Raw genomic sequence first — 15,674 nt, 5'->3', positions numbered from 1 at the left:
ACAGAAAGATCCTGTGCTGGAGCCAGGACTTGAACCTGGAACCTTCTTGCTGTGAGGTGACAGTGCTGACCACTGAACCACCGTGCCGCCCCAGCCACCTCGTATGAATGCGATATCTCAGGAATGTCTCCAATGAATTTCTTCAAGTAAATGCAAGAGTGGTGTTCGCTGTGACAGGCACACATCACGGAGGCAGGCAACCACAGTGCTGTATTTATAGTTCAGTATATTTTAGGGTATATATATCAAACTATATAGATGCTTGGTGAGGACTGGAATGCAGCAGAAGTGCCAGGATACCCACAGAGACATAGACAGACACAACACGGCAATGGCGCCTGTTTACAAGAATATCCCCAAGAACTCAAGGATCACACCACATTGCAATCAGATGTTTTCATGTACACTTTTCTTATCACTCCGCCTCATTGAAAACTCTATTCTCGCTTTGAATGCTCAATCCCTCCCTGCTACCTTTCTCCTGACTCACATCTGACATTCTCTCCATATCATATTTCCTTCCTCCTTATCTTACTTCATAAGCTCTTCTCCCTTCCCCAGTTTTCCTCCTGCTATTTCTCTCTCCTTTTTTTCTCCTCTTCAATGCTATCCATCTATCCTTCTGCACTTATACCATCAAACATTCTCATTTCTCTGTCATCATCTTTCTCTGGCAACTGGGGAGAGCTCTGTGTGAGATATGCAGATCTACTGTTTGTGGAAGCTGTGTTTGCACAGACAGACACTGCGCGCGCACACACACGCACACACAATGTGATCAAGGCGTGATGGGATGGAGCAGCACAAAATGACACAGGCAGGAAGGGACGGTGAGGGTTTTAATCCATTAATGCATTTAAAAGGCAAGCATGAAAGCATGATCACATGTTCTTGTGAGGGAGGCAGACCAACAGAGAGGAGGCCAGATGAGCTGAAGAAAAGAGACAAGACATGGGCAGATACGGACTGGAGAGGTAACACCTACAAGCTCCGGCTCTGAATGCGCTGAACTCCAGCTAATTGTGGACATAAAAACCCAGAGAGGGGGAAGAATCAATGTTATCTGTGCGAAGCCTGGATGAGTCTTGTTTTTAAGGAGAGGACACAATGATCTGCCTCTAAAGAGTGATTGCATCTGTTTAAAGAGCAGCTCTGTCAGTTGGCCTGGAAGCTGCTGCACCTTCATTCTTTCACTTTATTTGGAAGGAGAGATGTTTTTTTTCTTTAAATCACTCTCGTCCTCATAACTTACGAGCGATGGGATGTTTATTTCAATATAAAAATGCTAAAAATGTAAAAGAAAAAAAAGGGAGGGGGTGACAAGAGAGGACAACACCACCAGCACAACGCCGTTTTTCGCTACGTTAACTGTTTAATAGCTCCTTCCTCGGACCGTACTGCACCCCTCTGCCAAGTTTGGTTCAATTCCGCCTCACATTTTTTTCTTGCACAATCCTGCAAACAGATAGATAAACAAGTAATACCAAAAGAATTTCCTCCTTTGGCAAGAGGTCTACTAATAACAATTTGCAGTTGGTTACAAGTCAACCTTTCCTGTAAACGCTTCAAAAAAGAAGCACTGGAGCGGTTTGGGGAATGTTTATTTTTGAATCAACAGATGTTAAGACAGAAAGCGATTTCAAAACTATTCTGATCATCACGCGGCAAAAAACTCAACGGAGAAAATGAAAAAACACTCAACAGGGTACTTTAGCTGATTGATGATGAAATTTGCATTTTAGACACTTTTTTGTTTTTTCAAATAAAAACCCTGACGGGCTGAGCGCAAATGAGATGCTGATAGACGAGTTGAGAGAGACTCGCGGAGGGGATCTCTGTGCACGATATTGATGTTGTCATCAGTCAATCAACTTTCTGTGTGAAAGGTGAAGTCGAGCATGTGTGCCGGCTTATTGCACCAGTTCTCATTCCTAACTCGTAAAGTACGGCAGCGTGGTCAGCGACCCTACGCCCCCACTCTTGCGTCAGGGGCTGTTCGATAGCTTTTCCCCTCCAGCTCTTGCAGGGATGACAGCAGCTTGGCATGTCGGACAGCTCAACAAAACATTACTGCCACTGTTTGATTCCTGCGTCTCACTGTGAGTTTCGCATGTACTGTAAAAGTCAAGTCATTTAAAAAAAAAACAAAAAAAAACACAGCAACCCACAATCATCCTTTATAACCTTAGCCACATGGTTATTATGGTAACCATGACAACATAACCTTAAGGAAGTAATAACTTAAACAAAAGCCACAATGTTTTCTTAAAAACTAACCAAATTGTTTTTTTTTCCAAATCCAACCAGACCTGGACTGTGTACCGTTGAGAAAACATCATTATTTTCGTAGACTGGATTTATTTTGGATGCTGATTTACTTCCAGATCTACCCCCCCCCCCCAAAAAAAACCCAACAACCCAAAAACCAAACAAACAGGTAAGTCCGACCTGTTGCCTGCTTGATGAACTGAGGGAAAACCTGCAGCTTAAGGCCACTGTGTTGGAGCGGTGTGATTTTCACTGGAAAGCCTCATCACGCCCCTTAAAAAACGCCTCACCACAAAATGATTGCATGTATACGCTGCACTGACAGTTGCGAAGCTGTAAAGTCTCTCATCCCTTTACTGTCTCATTGCTACCATTCGGCCTCCTCGCTGTTTTTTGGGGCTTTTTTTTTTTTTCATGCTCTTCCCGGTCTCCGCAACTTCCCCTGGCATCCTGGTCCTCATTAGAAGGCCTTTCATGGTCAGAGGCAATAAAACTTCAATAGGAGGCAGCCTGAAGAAAACATGGCTGTTCTGCGGCTTTAGTGAGCGTTAATTATATGATCTCCATACCAGACAGTGGAGGGCCAATCAGTTGCTCCAGGAGCGCTGGTGAACTACAGCCACATGTGGGACGCAGTCACAGACACATAAACTCAAATTACACTCACACCAACAAGCATGCACACACATCTAGGCATATAAACACACATCTATATATGACATAGGCAGACATATTATCACACACACACACACACACAATCCGAGGCCATTAGGGCTTATTAACCTCTGGCCACGTGCGCCGGTATTTCCCCCATAGTGACAAGAAAAGCCAACCAAGAGAAATATCCATAATTAGAAAGAGGTTTCCATCTGTTGTGTGGCACGGTTACTCAATTCTCAGCATCCGCAACAGCGTGCAGTGCCAGGTTTGCCCATGCGCACCGAACACACTTGACATTGCGGAACCAATTCCATACCCGCTCGTTTTGTGGAAGGCCAATAAAAGGAAGCAAGTGTTCCTATTTATGAGTGAGACGCCGTTGTCTTCGTTCCAACCAGACATGAAGAACAGAATAATTATAGTGTCACATTATCTAATATATTCACAAACAACGTCTGCCTTCATTAAATAGAAGGATTGAGTGGCAGGAAGTGACTGTTCCTGCCATGTGTCTCCTCTCTCTCTCTCTTTCTCACACACACACACACACACACACACACACACACACACTCTCTCTCCTTTCATTTCCCTCTCTCAGCCTCTCACTTTTGTTTTTCCTCTCTGTTGTGTGACGGATGGTTATTTCAGGCTGCGAGCTGTAGTTTTTCCATGTGTCACTGCGATAATGTGCGGCGGCATCTTTGTCTGCAAACAAACCTTAAAAAGCATCTTCCGCAGGAGTGGCATCATCCAAAAAAAAAAAGAGAGAGAGAAGAAAAATAAATAAATAAATAATAAAAGACTGAATCCATTTCACTAATGGAGTTGACCGAAGAAATGCTTGAAGAAATGATGACGAGGAAAAAAAAAAGAAGTGTGTTTTTCCTATTTTTAAATGAGAGGGCCGCTTGTCCCTTTATCGACTTTGTCCAGAACACAAGTACGACACGCAGGGGTGTTTACATCAGGTGAATGATCTGTCAGTGTTTTTAGTCACAAGATATTCTTAACATCCACTGTGATTATTCACTATCTGTACCGCAGCTTCTGATGTTGTTTTTATTGGTCTCTGGAAGACAAGCTGGCACTGAAATCAATACATACGTTATGTAGGTACGTGCAGCGCTTCCACGACTGCAGCATCAGCCCCTTAAACTGTGATGCTGCTTCGTCTGCAGAGGAGACCGTGACGCAGCCAGCTTGAACTCAGCCAACCTCCCCCCCCTCTTTAGAAAAAGTAGAAGAATAAAATAATTATGGGGATATTGCTGCCATAGACTGTTACAAGACACTTGGGAACCCAGGAGTCGTTGATCCTACTAGAAGCAGTGGATAAACTGAAAAAAAAGTCCATGTCTTTGCTAAAATGCATACAGTTTTTTTCCTATTAGCGTCTGCAGTGTCCAACGAGGTGTTTATGTGTAGTTTTTGTTTTTTTCCTGAGTATCTTTGTTAAGGTTTTCAACTGGAGCACCGTGTTTTTAGAGCAGCAGCAGGACCAGACGAAGAGCTTCTTCTCTGCATGTTGACAGCTGATTGATAGCGGTCACTTTTCACCAAGTCATCCAGTGAAATGTGAGGAGGAGGTGGGAGGGGCTTCCATCATGTACATCCAACACAACAACAACAACAACAACAACAACGTGTTTGAGCTCTTGAACCAGACGACTGAACTCATGAACGCGTTTCCTTGGCGACAAAATCTGATGACCGGGTTTGTCATCCCCCCCACCGTGCTTCGGTCTTCACTTCATCCAGAGGAGGTACTCGACCTAAAGTTGATATTTTTTACCTCTGCGAATACTCTGTATCATAGCAACCAGAGGCGTCTTAGCTGAGCAACCTATAATGCGGTCTCAAATGCTCAGACCAAAGACAATTTCAAATATTTGACTTCATTAACATGAGAAATAAGCGCACAAAGCAGCGGTTGCACCAACATGTCAGCCACATTTGTGTCAGCCGATGTATTTATCATAGTTTTTTTATTCATCGCCTTTAGTGCAAACAGGGTCGGTAAATGAAAAACATCATCCCTGTATCAGCTAGCAGCCCAGTGATGGTGTTAAACATCAGCACCGGTATCGGCCCGCAATGTCACGTGGAACCACAGTGTACTGTGGTTCCGTGCGTGTTTAATGTCTTGATGTCTGGTCTGTGTTTATGAGCTTGCAACACACGGAGGAGACGCAACACACGGAGGAGACGCGACCCAAGCTCAAGCTCATCGGTGGAGTTGATGTTTCCTCTCATCTTCTAATCTGAAAAAGGTTCAAGCACACACACACACACAAATCTCTGTGGAGAAACTGGGAGGATAATTAGGCCATTCAGCTGTTGACGGGTGAACTAAGAAGTGCACCATGCAGGTGGTGACTTGCTGGCTGTTGAATTACAGCGTGCAGAGTGATATGGTTCATGTACCCTGCAGAGGTGAGGGCAGAGACTTCACCCGCATTTAAGGGTGATGGGGTGGAGGCCACGCCCACCGTTCACCTGCGACACCTGGCTGAGGAAGATCAAGCTGTCAGGACGCATTCCTTCACTGAGAGCCAGAAGGCGTTAAACACACACACACACACACACACACACACACACACACACACACACACACACACATAAAATGAAAAGGACAGATGTTTCCAAGACTGAACTCAAGCAACTTATAAGACAGTGCTGCTATTCTGAAACATTTCTATAAATAATATGGAGATCAGAGGAATAAAGCGGAAATGAGAAGAACCCCCTTTCTCTCTCTGTCTTTCTCTCCCTCTCTCTCTCACTATAAGTGCGTGTGTGTGTGTGTGTGTGTGTGTGTGTGTGTGTCTCCCGCCTCCTCATTCCACAGAGTGGCAGCGCTGGCATAGCGTCGTTCCGCTCAGAGCTGCGGTAGCTCTGGATGCCTGCGCGCACCTCGCTCCTCAGATCCCCGCCCCCCTCCCCTCCCTGCTCCCCCCCCACCCCCGGGCCCTCTCTAATAGCCGGTAGGCGAGTGCGGCGACAGCACCGGAGGCTGCTACTGTGCTATTTTCTGACATCACTTAATGATTTCATCTGTAAATGCGCAGCCTAATCCTGTCATCTCGTCCTTCCTTCCTCACTAGGTGAACCAACACCCCCCCTCCTCCAAAAAAAAAAAAGCAAACCCAAACAATAGTGAGATATCAGATCTGCGCTCATCCTGCGTGACAAGATTGAATAATTTGGTCGAGATAAGCTCTGTCCGTGCGCGGTAGGAGACGGGACTTCTTCTCGTGTCTTGGCGCTGAAGGGGTCGATCCAGAGCCAGTACGGTGCAGCGGCAGCGGCAGCAGCAGCAGCAGAGCGCGGAGAGCGGCCACAGTAGCAGGAGGCAGCACGGGAGGTGGAGGGTATTTTACGCACAGCGGCGAGACGCGGCTACTAACCAGAAGTCTCAGATTGCTTCGGATTTGCACTTGACTAAGTTCATATTCGGCGGCCGGCCGGGATGGATTCCTACATCGTAGCGGCTCTGGCACTGTGCTGTCTAACGGTGTCGGCTCATGGGGACAAAGGGACCAGCAAAGCCAGGAGTTGTTCGGATATACGGCAGTTTTATAGCAGGAAAGGATTCTCCCTGGACGGCGTCCCTCAATCTGAGATATCCGGTAAGTCCCTTTCATAGAGAATCGGAACTAAATCTGTTGAGCGCTCTTTTATTCTCCGGACCAAAGCTCATTTAAAAGCTTTCTCCCAGACTCTCCACAATAACTTTCTTAACCATAACACTGCTTTAAACTGTTTCACATACACACATAGAGATCAGTTGCTCCTAAGTCATCGGCTCCAGAGCCTCTCTGGAAGTCCCCTCAGGAATGTTGGTCTATTTCGGGGCCAAACTTGCACCTGCAGTAGCAGCACTCATTATGTGGAAATGTTGGTGTGAGTGTATCACACACAGAAAAGAGTGATTTAGTTCTCAGCGTCTTCAAGCTCAGTCGACTTGCTTGATTAGAAATAGCTCCACAGAAGCAAGCGTTTCTATTTATACACGTCTGAACATACAGACGGACACATACCTCCTCACATGAGGAGAAGCTGAAGCTGCTGGGTAAAAACTCCAGATGCAGTTGTGGGGTTTTTATGGACGTAGTTTCATGTGAGATTCCTCCTGAGACATTTTTGGAAATCTGCAATTGCAAAAAATCTGCACCTAGCTTGTTTCTTTCCTTCAGGAGTTGCTCAGTCAGTCTAAACTGAGCTGCTGAAGACACTCCCTAACATTCCCCTTCTTCTTCTCCTTCTTCTTCTTCTCCTCCTCCTTCTCCTTCTTCTCCTCCCTCTCCTTCTTCTCCTTCTTCTTCTTCTTCTTCTTCTTCGAGCTTATGACCTGCCAGCTAGTCACTTGACCATGTGCTGCATATATGATGTTGTTGCTCACTGTGTCATTCATGGTCTGATGTCAGTCACAAGCCCCTTGTGCAGTTCAGATGATTACACGTGTGCCTTCGCTGGAATTTGGTGCAAAGACTCGCACACGCACACACACACGCGCACGCACGCACACACAGGCACACACACACACACACAGCAATTCCAGGCTTTTTCAGGTACAGTATTAGTACATGCAGGGACAAGACGAGAGACTTTGCACGCATACAAAACCACTTTGTACACATTCAAAGGTAAAAAAGAACTCACATGGATACTTCAACCCCCCCACTTCACCCCCCTGGAGCTGAATGTAACTGTTTCCTTTAAGCTTCAAGATGATCTTTATACCTGGAAGAAACAAGTTTAAACATGGCTAATCTTTTAGCGCTCTTTTAGTGCTGCTGCAGACCCTTTCCCAATCTGATAACATACTGTTTTTCCTCCAAACAACAACAGCAACAAAAAAATCCCTCCAGATTGTGCAGCTTCCATGTTGTCCAATTCATTTTCTACAGAGAGCTTCACTCCTGTGACTGTAGATAAACTCTGCTCCCCTGTGAAGACAGCAATGTTTGCCCGCTAGCACAGGATTGAGTGGCAATAAGACACAGACGGGTGACATTCTGCAGCGTTCAGCTAAAAGGTCAAACACTCAGGATGATCCCGAAAAATAGAAACTTTTTTTTTTTTTTTTTTTTCTGTTTCCTGATGGCATATGGGCTGTGACGCCGCACGGCATGGCTCCAGGAAGAAGACCTTGGTAGGAGAGAAAGTCACAGATTCGAAATCTTGATTGGGCTGTAACTGTCTGACCGAGAAAGAGAGTGGCTCGTGACGTCACACCAAAAGGTGCCACTGAAAACATTTGGCTGAACTCATGCCAGCCCTGCGCCCCCACCCCTCCACCCCCACCACCATTTTTCTTTTGTTCAAATGCCTTGTAATCCATAATGCCTAAAAGAGCGAATCTGTCTTGTCAAGACACCACTCTTTCAATCGATGATGTGAAGCTTACTTAAGTCTGGGGTCAGTGCTTCCTCAGTGAGGGAGAGATGTGGCACTGCCAGAGAGATGGAGGGAGAGTGTGTGTGTGAGTGTGTGTCAGAGAGAGAGAGAGAGGGAGAGAAGAGGATTGGCTTCCCACATAAGACAGTACCCCCCCCCCCCCCCACACACACACACACACACACACATGCACCCATGTCCCTGTCTCTTGGCTCTCAAGCATAAATAACCTCTCATGCGCTTCAGTCTGGCATATTAAACACCCTTAGTAAAATATGAAAGCTGTAATTTATGCCTTGAAATTATGAGCCACCTTGTGGATAATCCCTGACATTTGCAGAGGGATATTTCCCGCTGTGACACCAGAGCTTGATCAGCCTAATGTTTAGCCAGGGCCTGACTCAAGGTCGCACGCTGAGGAACTCTTAGGGATAACCACGAGAGACGACTGCATCCCCTCCAAAAATATGATCCTCAAATCCTTTTATCACTTTCAAACTTTGTCGTGCTGTGAACTCGACTCCCGGCGAGGTTCAGGCCCCGAGGTTTGAACTGATTTTTCTCACTGGGGATGTTTTTTTTTTTTAAATCTAGAAATAAGTCTTTCAGAAGCACCGATTAATAATCATGAAAATACTTGGTTGTACTTTTTTATTTTTGGTAAAAATGCTCAAGGTTTCCTCTAAGGTTTTCTCTCTGCGTGTGCAAATTGTCCATGAAAATGATGTTTTTTTTTTCTTTTTTTTTTCTAATTTTCCGTCATTGGTACTTTAATTACTTATTTGACCAATTTCTTCCAAGAAACCATCGGCGATTTGACAAGAAATTAGTGAACCGTTTCAGGGGAACAGCACAGAAATAAGCCAAGAAGTGTCTGTAAAATTTGTAATATTGGCTATGCTTTTTTTTTAAGGAGCAGAAAACTTGGAAGACCCCCCACCCCACCCCCCCCACCCCCCACCCTTTACTTTGAGAACTCCTGGTTTCCTCGACACACATAGGAGCTTAAACACCCACCAAAACTATGAATAAACCCGCCGGAAACTTACATAAGACAGCGAAAAGAAATACCTCATACATGAAGAATAAGAGAGTTCTTGTATCAGCTCATGTGATTTCCTCGATCTCTGGGGTTTAACGTCGATTTAAACTTTTAAACTAATCTCTTTGGAGTTAAAAAAAAAAAAAAGATAAAAAGATCCACATGAAGAGCCAATCCCATATCACACTCTGTGATTACACCCAGTCAGGGATGAAAGAAGATTCCTAACCATTCTTTTCACATCGATACACCTCATGAATCGTCCCTTATTCTTAAGTAATTTGGTGTGGAAGAAAATACCCCACAGAAGATTGCTATTGAGTTAAGGCTGAGCCCTTTTTTTATCATTGCATTAAATCAGTGTTTAACGGACCATGGGAACAGATCAGCCGAGTCCAAATCAAAAGCAAATGGTTCATAAATAATCAAGTCAACTGATTGGTGCCCCTGAAGTGAAAGTGATTGTGTTTTTTTACAAAGAAGAAGGTTGTTTTTTTTATTGTTGTTGTTGTTGTTGTTGTTGTTGTTGTCTGGACACAGCTTTTACTTCTTTTCTTTCTTTTTTTTTTTGGTGTTAATTTTAACCCAAAAAATAAATGGCTGATTGATTTTTTATGAGGTTCATTTGTCTCCTCTGCCCCCGTCGCTGCCCCGCCCGATCATTCCAGCTGTCATGACTTATCTTTTTGTCTTTCAGGGGATGACATCCTTCATCTCTCTGTTTTTCCTTTTCCCTTTCTCTCAGAGAGAGAGAGAGAGAGAGAGAGAGACACTCTGCTTTGAACGCAGCTGGCAGGCAAAGAGTGTTAGATGCTCAATGTCATACGCGCGTGCGCACGCAAACACGCAAACACACACACACACACACACACACACACACACACACACACACACACACACACACAAACCCCAGACAAGCTGCATGAGACATCTGCAGAGAGGATGGGAAAGGTTTAGTATGCACCAGCTTTCCCATGCCGGATTTGTGTTGTTGTTGATTACTGATTGCTACAGGGAGTCGCTGTGCGCTCTGAAGTGTCATCTCTATCTGGTGTTTAGCTAACGACACGGTCAGATTGCCGCATGCTCGACGCGGCCGCCGCTTCTGACTACAGGCCGGCTTTTGGATGGAAATGTGGGCTGATTGAGTACGGCAGCCCTGCAGCGGAAAAAAATGAGGAGAATGTTTTTGACCACAGCACCTGGACTGTAATATCAGCTTTGTGGCTAAATAGATTGAGAGTAATGATAAAGATGATTCTCCTACCATTTTCCAGCTACGGGGGTTAAATGGGGAGGGGGGGGGCAGTGTTGAACACAAACAGACAAGCAAGCAACTCATGATAAAATGAAAATGTCCAGCACACCGCGTTTGACCTGAAGTAGCCTTCCACTCTTTCCTCATGATGAAAAATAAGCTGTTCCCATTTACTCTGACACCATTGTTGTATTGCATTATCGACCCTGTCAGGTAGATATTATTGTCGATTGCTAAAAGAAAAGTGAGAAATACACTCAGCAGCAGCAGCAGCAGCAAATAAACAAGTGAGTTGAACTTTGTGAACCCTCCTCCCCTGACGTGAGCATGGAAACTTGGACTGAGCTCAAAACTCAATGGCGGGAGGTGGAGGGCAGAACTATATGTCCGTAACAATGCATGTGGTTTTGGTATTGCAGGTCTATTTATGTGTAACCTTCCTTTAATGTTCAAGCTGTCAATCTAACTTTCAGACAGGGACCTCATGTTAAAGGTCAGTGTCAGCATGCAAGTCAAATGCATTTTTTTTAGACGAAATTTTTGCACGAAAATTTCATAATGTTTCACAACGACAGAAGAGGAATTCTGCTCTATTCTATTCTGTTCTTTCTATTCAAGTCACTTTCCATCTCACTTGGTTTGACCCTTTCTACAAATATTTCAGACTAATTGTGAAGGTCAGGAAAGCCCGAGATTAGATGGGGACGAAGAGAAACGCTTCCCTACAAACTGTTGCGCATTTGTTTCTTCGTTATCATTTATTATGATAAAAGAAAGTAAATTAAAAGTCCAGATTGTAAGATGTCTTTATCAATCAGTGAAAATGATTTCTTTCACGGCGCCGTTGTGTACATCCGGAGTGTGTGCAGCTCTAATTCATCTGAACCTGAAAATATAAAAATACGTATACCAGCCACGGCGGTGGCTGATGCTTCCACAACAAGCCAGCGAAGTTGCACGTTTTGTGGGTGAAGAAAATCCAGAGACACACACAATACACAACCATAAATAGTGAATACTGCGTGTTGAGATAAGCTTTTTCATCGGAGCCATTCTGGACAGTAGCCTTATCTCCATCCCATTAATATCCCCCTGCTGCATGATGTGCTTTTTTTATTCTCCATATTGAGGATAACTAATTGATCACATTGAATTACATATTGCCGTCTGGTGAAAGGAACTCATTAACTGACTTGGAGATAAGAAGGCCAAAGCTTATACTTGAAGGTTTATGTCAGCAGAAAGCCTCCGTGCAACTGTTGGTCGTCCACTAAAGAGAGATTAAAACAAATGTGACGGCTGTTTTTTCCCGTATCACAGTTTGCAGACTCATAAACTCCGCTGCAGTAGTTTAAAGTGAATCTCAGCATTCTGGTTCCTGTCTGGGCTTGTTAACGTGTGTGTGTGTGTGTGTGTGTGTGTGTGTGTGTGTGTGTGTTTGCTTACAAACTGAATATGTTGGAGATGTTAAACTGCTGAAGTCAGTAAGAAGCCTCTTGAGGCATAGTGCCATAACGGGCTACAGAGAGCATGAAATGGACCACAGTGTTTTTGATGTTCACCATAGAGAGAGAGAGGGAGAGAGAGAGATGATGGACTGCTGACTATGACTTTGGCTGGCCTGGTCTGCTTGGTTTTGCTAGTCCCTGCTCCACCCTGACAGGCTTTATGCTGAATAAATACAAGTTAAGTTAAAAAAACGACAACAAAAAAAAAACCCAACCCAAAACCAAACTGTCACAGTTTTACAGACTTTTTTTTGTCGCAACAACCAAACAACAACAAACATTTTCTCCTATTTCCAGTGAAGAGCGTATTCTCAGGAAGTAGTTAAACACTTACATTGACTCATTTTTGGACAGGCTGACCTATGAGCTAACAAACGTTCCTTTCTCTTCGCTATGTCTAATTTAAGAAAATAACAACATGTTACCAAACAGTGTAAAACAGAGGAAATGGAGAACAGAAAGAGCCTGATGACTCCATTTTAGCGCCCTTTCACACCTGCCTTGTTTGGTCCAGATGTTCAGTTTGATTCAGAAAAAAAAAAAAATGATGGTGTCGACCGAAAATTCAAAGCAGCTGAAAAGCTTGGTTTGCTTCGACCGGAAACACAGTACACTGGTTGAAAAGGATGCTGACGCTTTATCTGTCTGCCGTTTAATTCATGTACCGTGAGGACAAAAAAATGACCCCCCCCCCCCTTGTTTTCTGTAGAATAAGCGAATGCATCACTGGCATTCCTTCTCACCATGTCTGTCCAATACATGAACCACTGGTGCTTGTTATTTGTTTACAATGCAGAGAGGCATAAACACAGTGTAAACACACAGCGGCTCTAATGCAACTAATAAAATTTAATGAAAAGTAGCAACTCAAAGGAAACGGGTGTGTAAGCCTCCTGAAAATATGATGCTCGGACAAGTAGCAGCTGCCTCTTTGACCAGCATCAGTGGCTGCATGCCTTTCTTTTGTTCTTTGTTCCCCAAACAACACACACACACACACACACACACACACACACACACACACACACACAGCACACAGCACAGAGTTAACAGCCTGGTTCTGTCTCCTCTGTCACCACAGGAGGCTGCAGGGTCATTACAAAAGGCACGTGTGTTGCTGTGTGCGTGTGTGTGTGTGTGTGTGTGTGTGTGTGTGTGTGTGTGTGTGATCATGAGTGCTCCTTTCCCATATGTGACCCTTCTCTCGTCTTTAGAGGAATTATTACCAAGTCCAGTCGTGTTCTGTGCATGGTGTGTGTGTGTGTGTGTGTGTGCGTGTGTCAGGTACAGATGTGTGCACGCTGCATGACTTTGAAAGCAGTAGTGAGGATATTGCGTTTCCTTCCTATTTGCTGTGGCGTGCTCTGCAGCACTTCTATAGACTGAGTGTTGGAGGTGATGTAGTTTGAATGTTCAGGAGGATCAGACGTTTGCAGATCAATATCAACAGTCATTGATCAGGAGAAAAAACAAAGTTGAATGTGACTCCCAGAAATTGTGTGTCATGTTCCCAGACCATGCATATGTGATGTGTTACGTGCTTTCATGGTGGCCCACTGTAAAATTATTATATTCAACTGAAACTTCAGGCTGATTAACAAGAAGGCACATCTGCGGGCAGCCCAAGTCCTCACCTTCCACACTCATCATCTGATGTCACTCGAAGCATCAACTTCAGGATTGAATTGCAAGTTAATTGGGACCAAATGCAAAGAGATGTGATGTTGCTTTTGCATAAAGTTTAGTTTGGATTAGTTGGGGGGGGGGGGGTATTTTTGTACTTGAAACAAATACGTTTCGAATTTGTGTGTATTATTGAATTGTTTTTATTTAATTAGATACAAAAACAAGAACAAAAAAGACAAGAAAAGAAAAGACAAAAACCGTCCAACAGCAGTTAGTATTTTACTGCTGCAGACAGAGTGTACATCCAGGTCTAATCTGGGATTAGAAAATTGTCAAAGAACATGTCCGTAGCTCTGAGCAAGGCTCTCCCTCTTCTCCAGCTACCCCTCCTCTTACCCTCCCACTGCTTGACATGTGTTACTGACCCAAAACCAGCAACCCTCTACCATATTAAGTGAGGGCATGAAGTATGAATTTTACAGAGTGACACACCCTTCACCAAAACACACTTACGCAATGTCTGCGGCTGTGGAATGGACTGTTGGTTTTTGGAGCCTTTCGTTCCTTACAAGAAAAATCCTGCGGCCGTGGGACTATGGCAACAGCATGCATTCATGTACACACACACGCACGCGCACACACACACATGCATGTACACACACTCACACACACACACACACACACACACACACACACACACACACACACACACACACAAATATATCTTAGAGGTGTACATAAATTCACATTAAGTCCCTGGAGTTTTACCCCTAACCCATAAAGCCAAACTCCTACCAAAAAAATCAGGGTTTTCACCAATTGGGGACACTGGTTTTGTCCCAAATTTCACACACCGTCTCTGAATAAAGGTCTGAAGTCCTGTGTCCCTGAAAGCTGCTTAAGTCTCCAACACACACACACACTAACACACACAGGTAATGGCAGATGTAGGTACATTAGTGCAGACTGGTCATTGATATTCATTTGTGTGTATTTCCTAAACCTTAACAATCACAACACACACACACACACACAATCATATATACAAACACACACACACACACTCATATATACAAACACCCACACACACCCCGCTTACGTCTAGAGTTTTCATGGTCTTTGTCGACGACTACAAACTACAAACTGACTTTGAATGAGGCACATAGATCTCACAGGTTTTCTGCAACGGCTCACTCGCTGTCAGCTGGGAATTTTGTGTGTGCGCAATGTGAACTTCATACATTCCTGCATCAGCTTTTCAGTAACAGCTGAATTAAAAACAGCAACATGTAAAACACATCTCATTCATGTACTTTTTTAAAATATGCAAGGAGTCATGCTTTAGTACCGGAACTACACACACCAGAACTCTCACGCAGATGAGTTACATTTGAATTTACCATCAATTTAAGCACGCACGCACACACACACACACACACACACACACACACACACACACACACACACATAAACACATTGGAACACATTAAAAATAGACAAGGCGGCCAGGCATGCACTAAACATGGGTTGACGGAGTTCGTTTGGAAGGTGTAAAATATTTATGAGAGACGACTCTGCAGAGGAGGAGGAAGAGATGAAAAGAGTGAGGGGATAGCAAATGACAAGACAAGTGAAACAATGACAAGTGGGCTCCACTGAAATGTTCCCTGTTGCAGTTGAGTGGAAGAAGTGCAAGTTAAATAAGTCATTGTCGTTTCAAGTTCATTATATCAGTGCTCGCCGTATCCCCGATCCCCCCCTTGCCCAGGAGATGGAAGGGAGATGGAGAAAAGTGCAGAAGTGTGTGTGTGTTTGAACGGTAGCAAAACCCAAGAAATCAACACTGATAATTGTTTCATGAGTTTGAACTTGTAATAATATTATTTTTCCCCTCGCACAAGCACAACTCAGC

General features: G+C 44.2%; 1 protein-coding gene across 1 annotated transcript in view; it reads left to right on the top strand.

Moving 5' to 3' along the window:
* The first annotated feature begins 5,912 nt into the window (after positions 1 to 5,912).
* The window catches only part of gpc1b (glypican 1b), a 75,856-nt gene continuing 66,094 nt past the window's right edge, over positions 5,913 to 15,674 (top strand). The window contains exon 1 of the mRNA XM_086203573.1: positions 5,913 to 6,557. Coding sequence (XP_086059699.1) covers positions 6,398 to 6,557 — 160 coding nt within the window. The 5' untranslated portion in view covers positions 5,913 to 6,397. The remainder of the gene's footprint in view (positions 6,558 to 15,674) is intronic.

This window comes from Aulostomus chinensis, chromosome 5 (assembly GCF_037954235.1).
Source record: "Aulostomus chinensis isolate RoL2024-O1b breed Wild chromosome 5, RoL_Achi_v1.0, whole genome shotgun sequence".
NCBI classification, from domain to species: Eukaryota; Metazoa; Chordata; class Actinopteri; order Syngnathiformes; family Aulostomidae; genus Aulostomus; species Aulostomus chinensis.
Note: the sequence above shows the minus strand (reverse complement) of the source record. Positions and strands in the feature narration are given on the sequence as shown.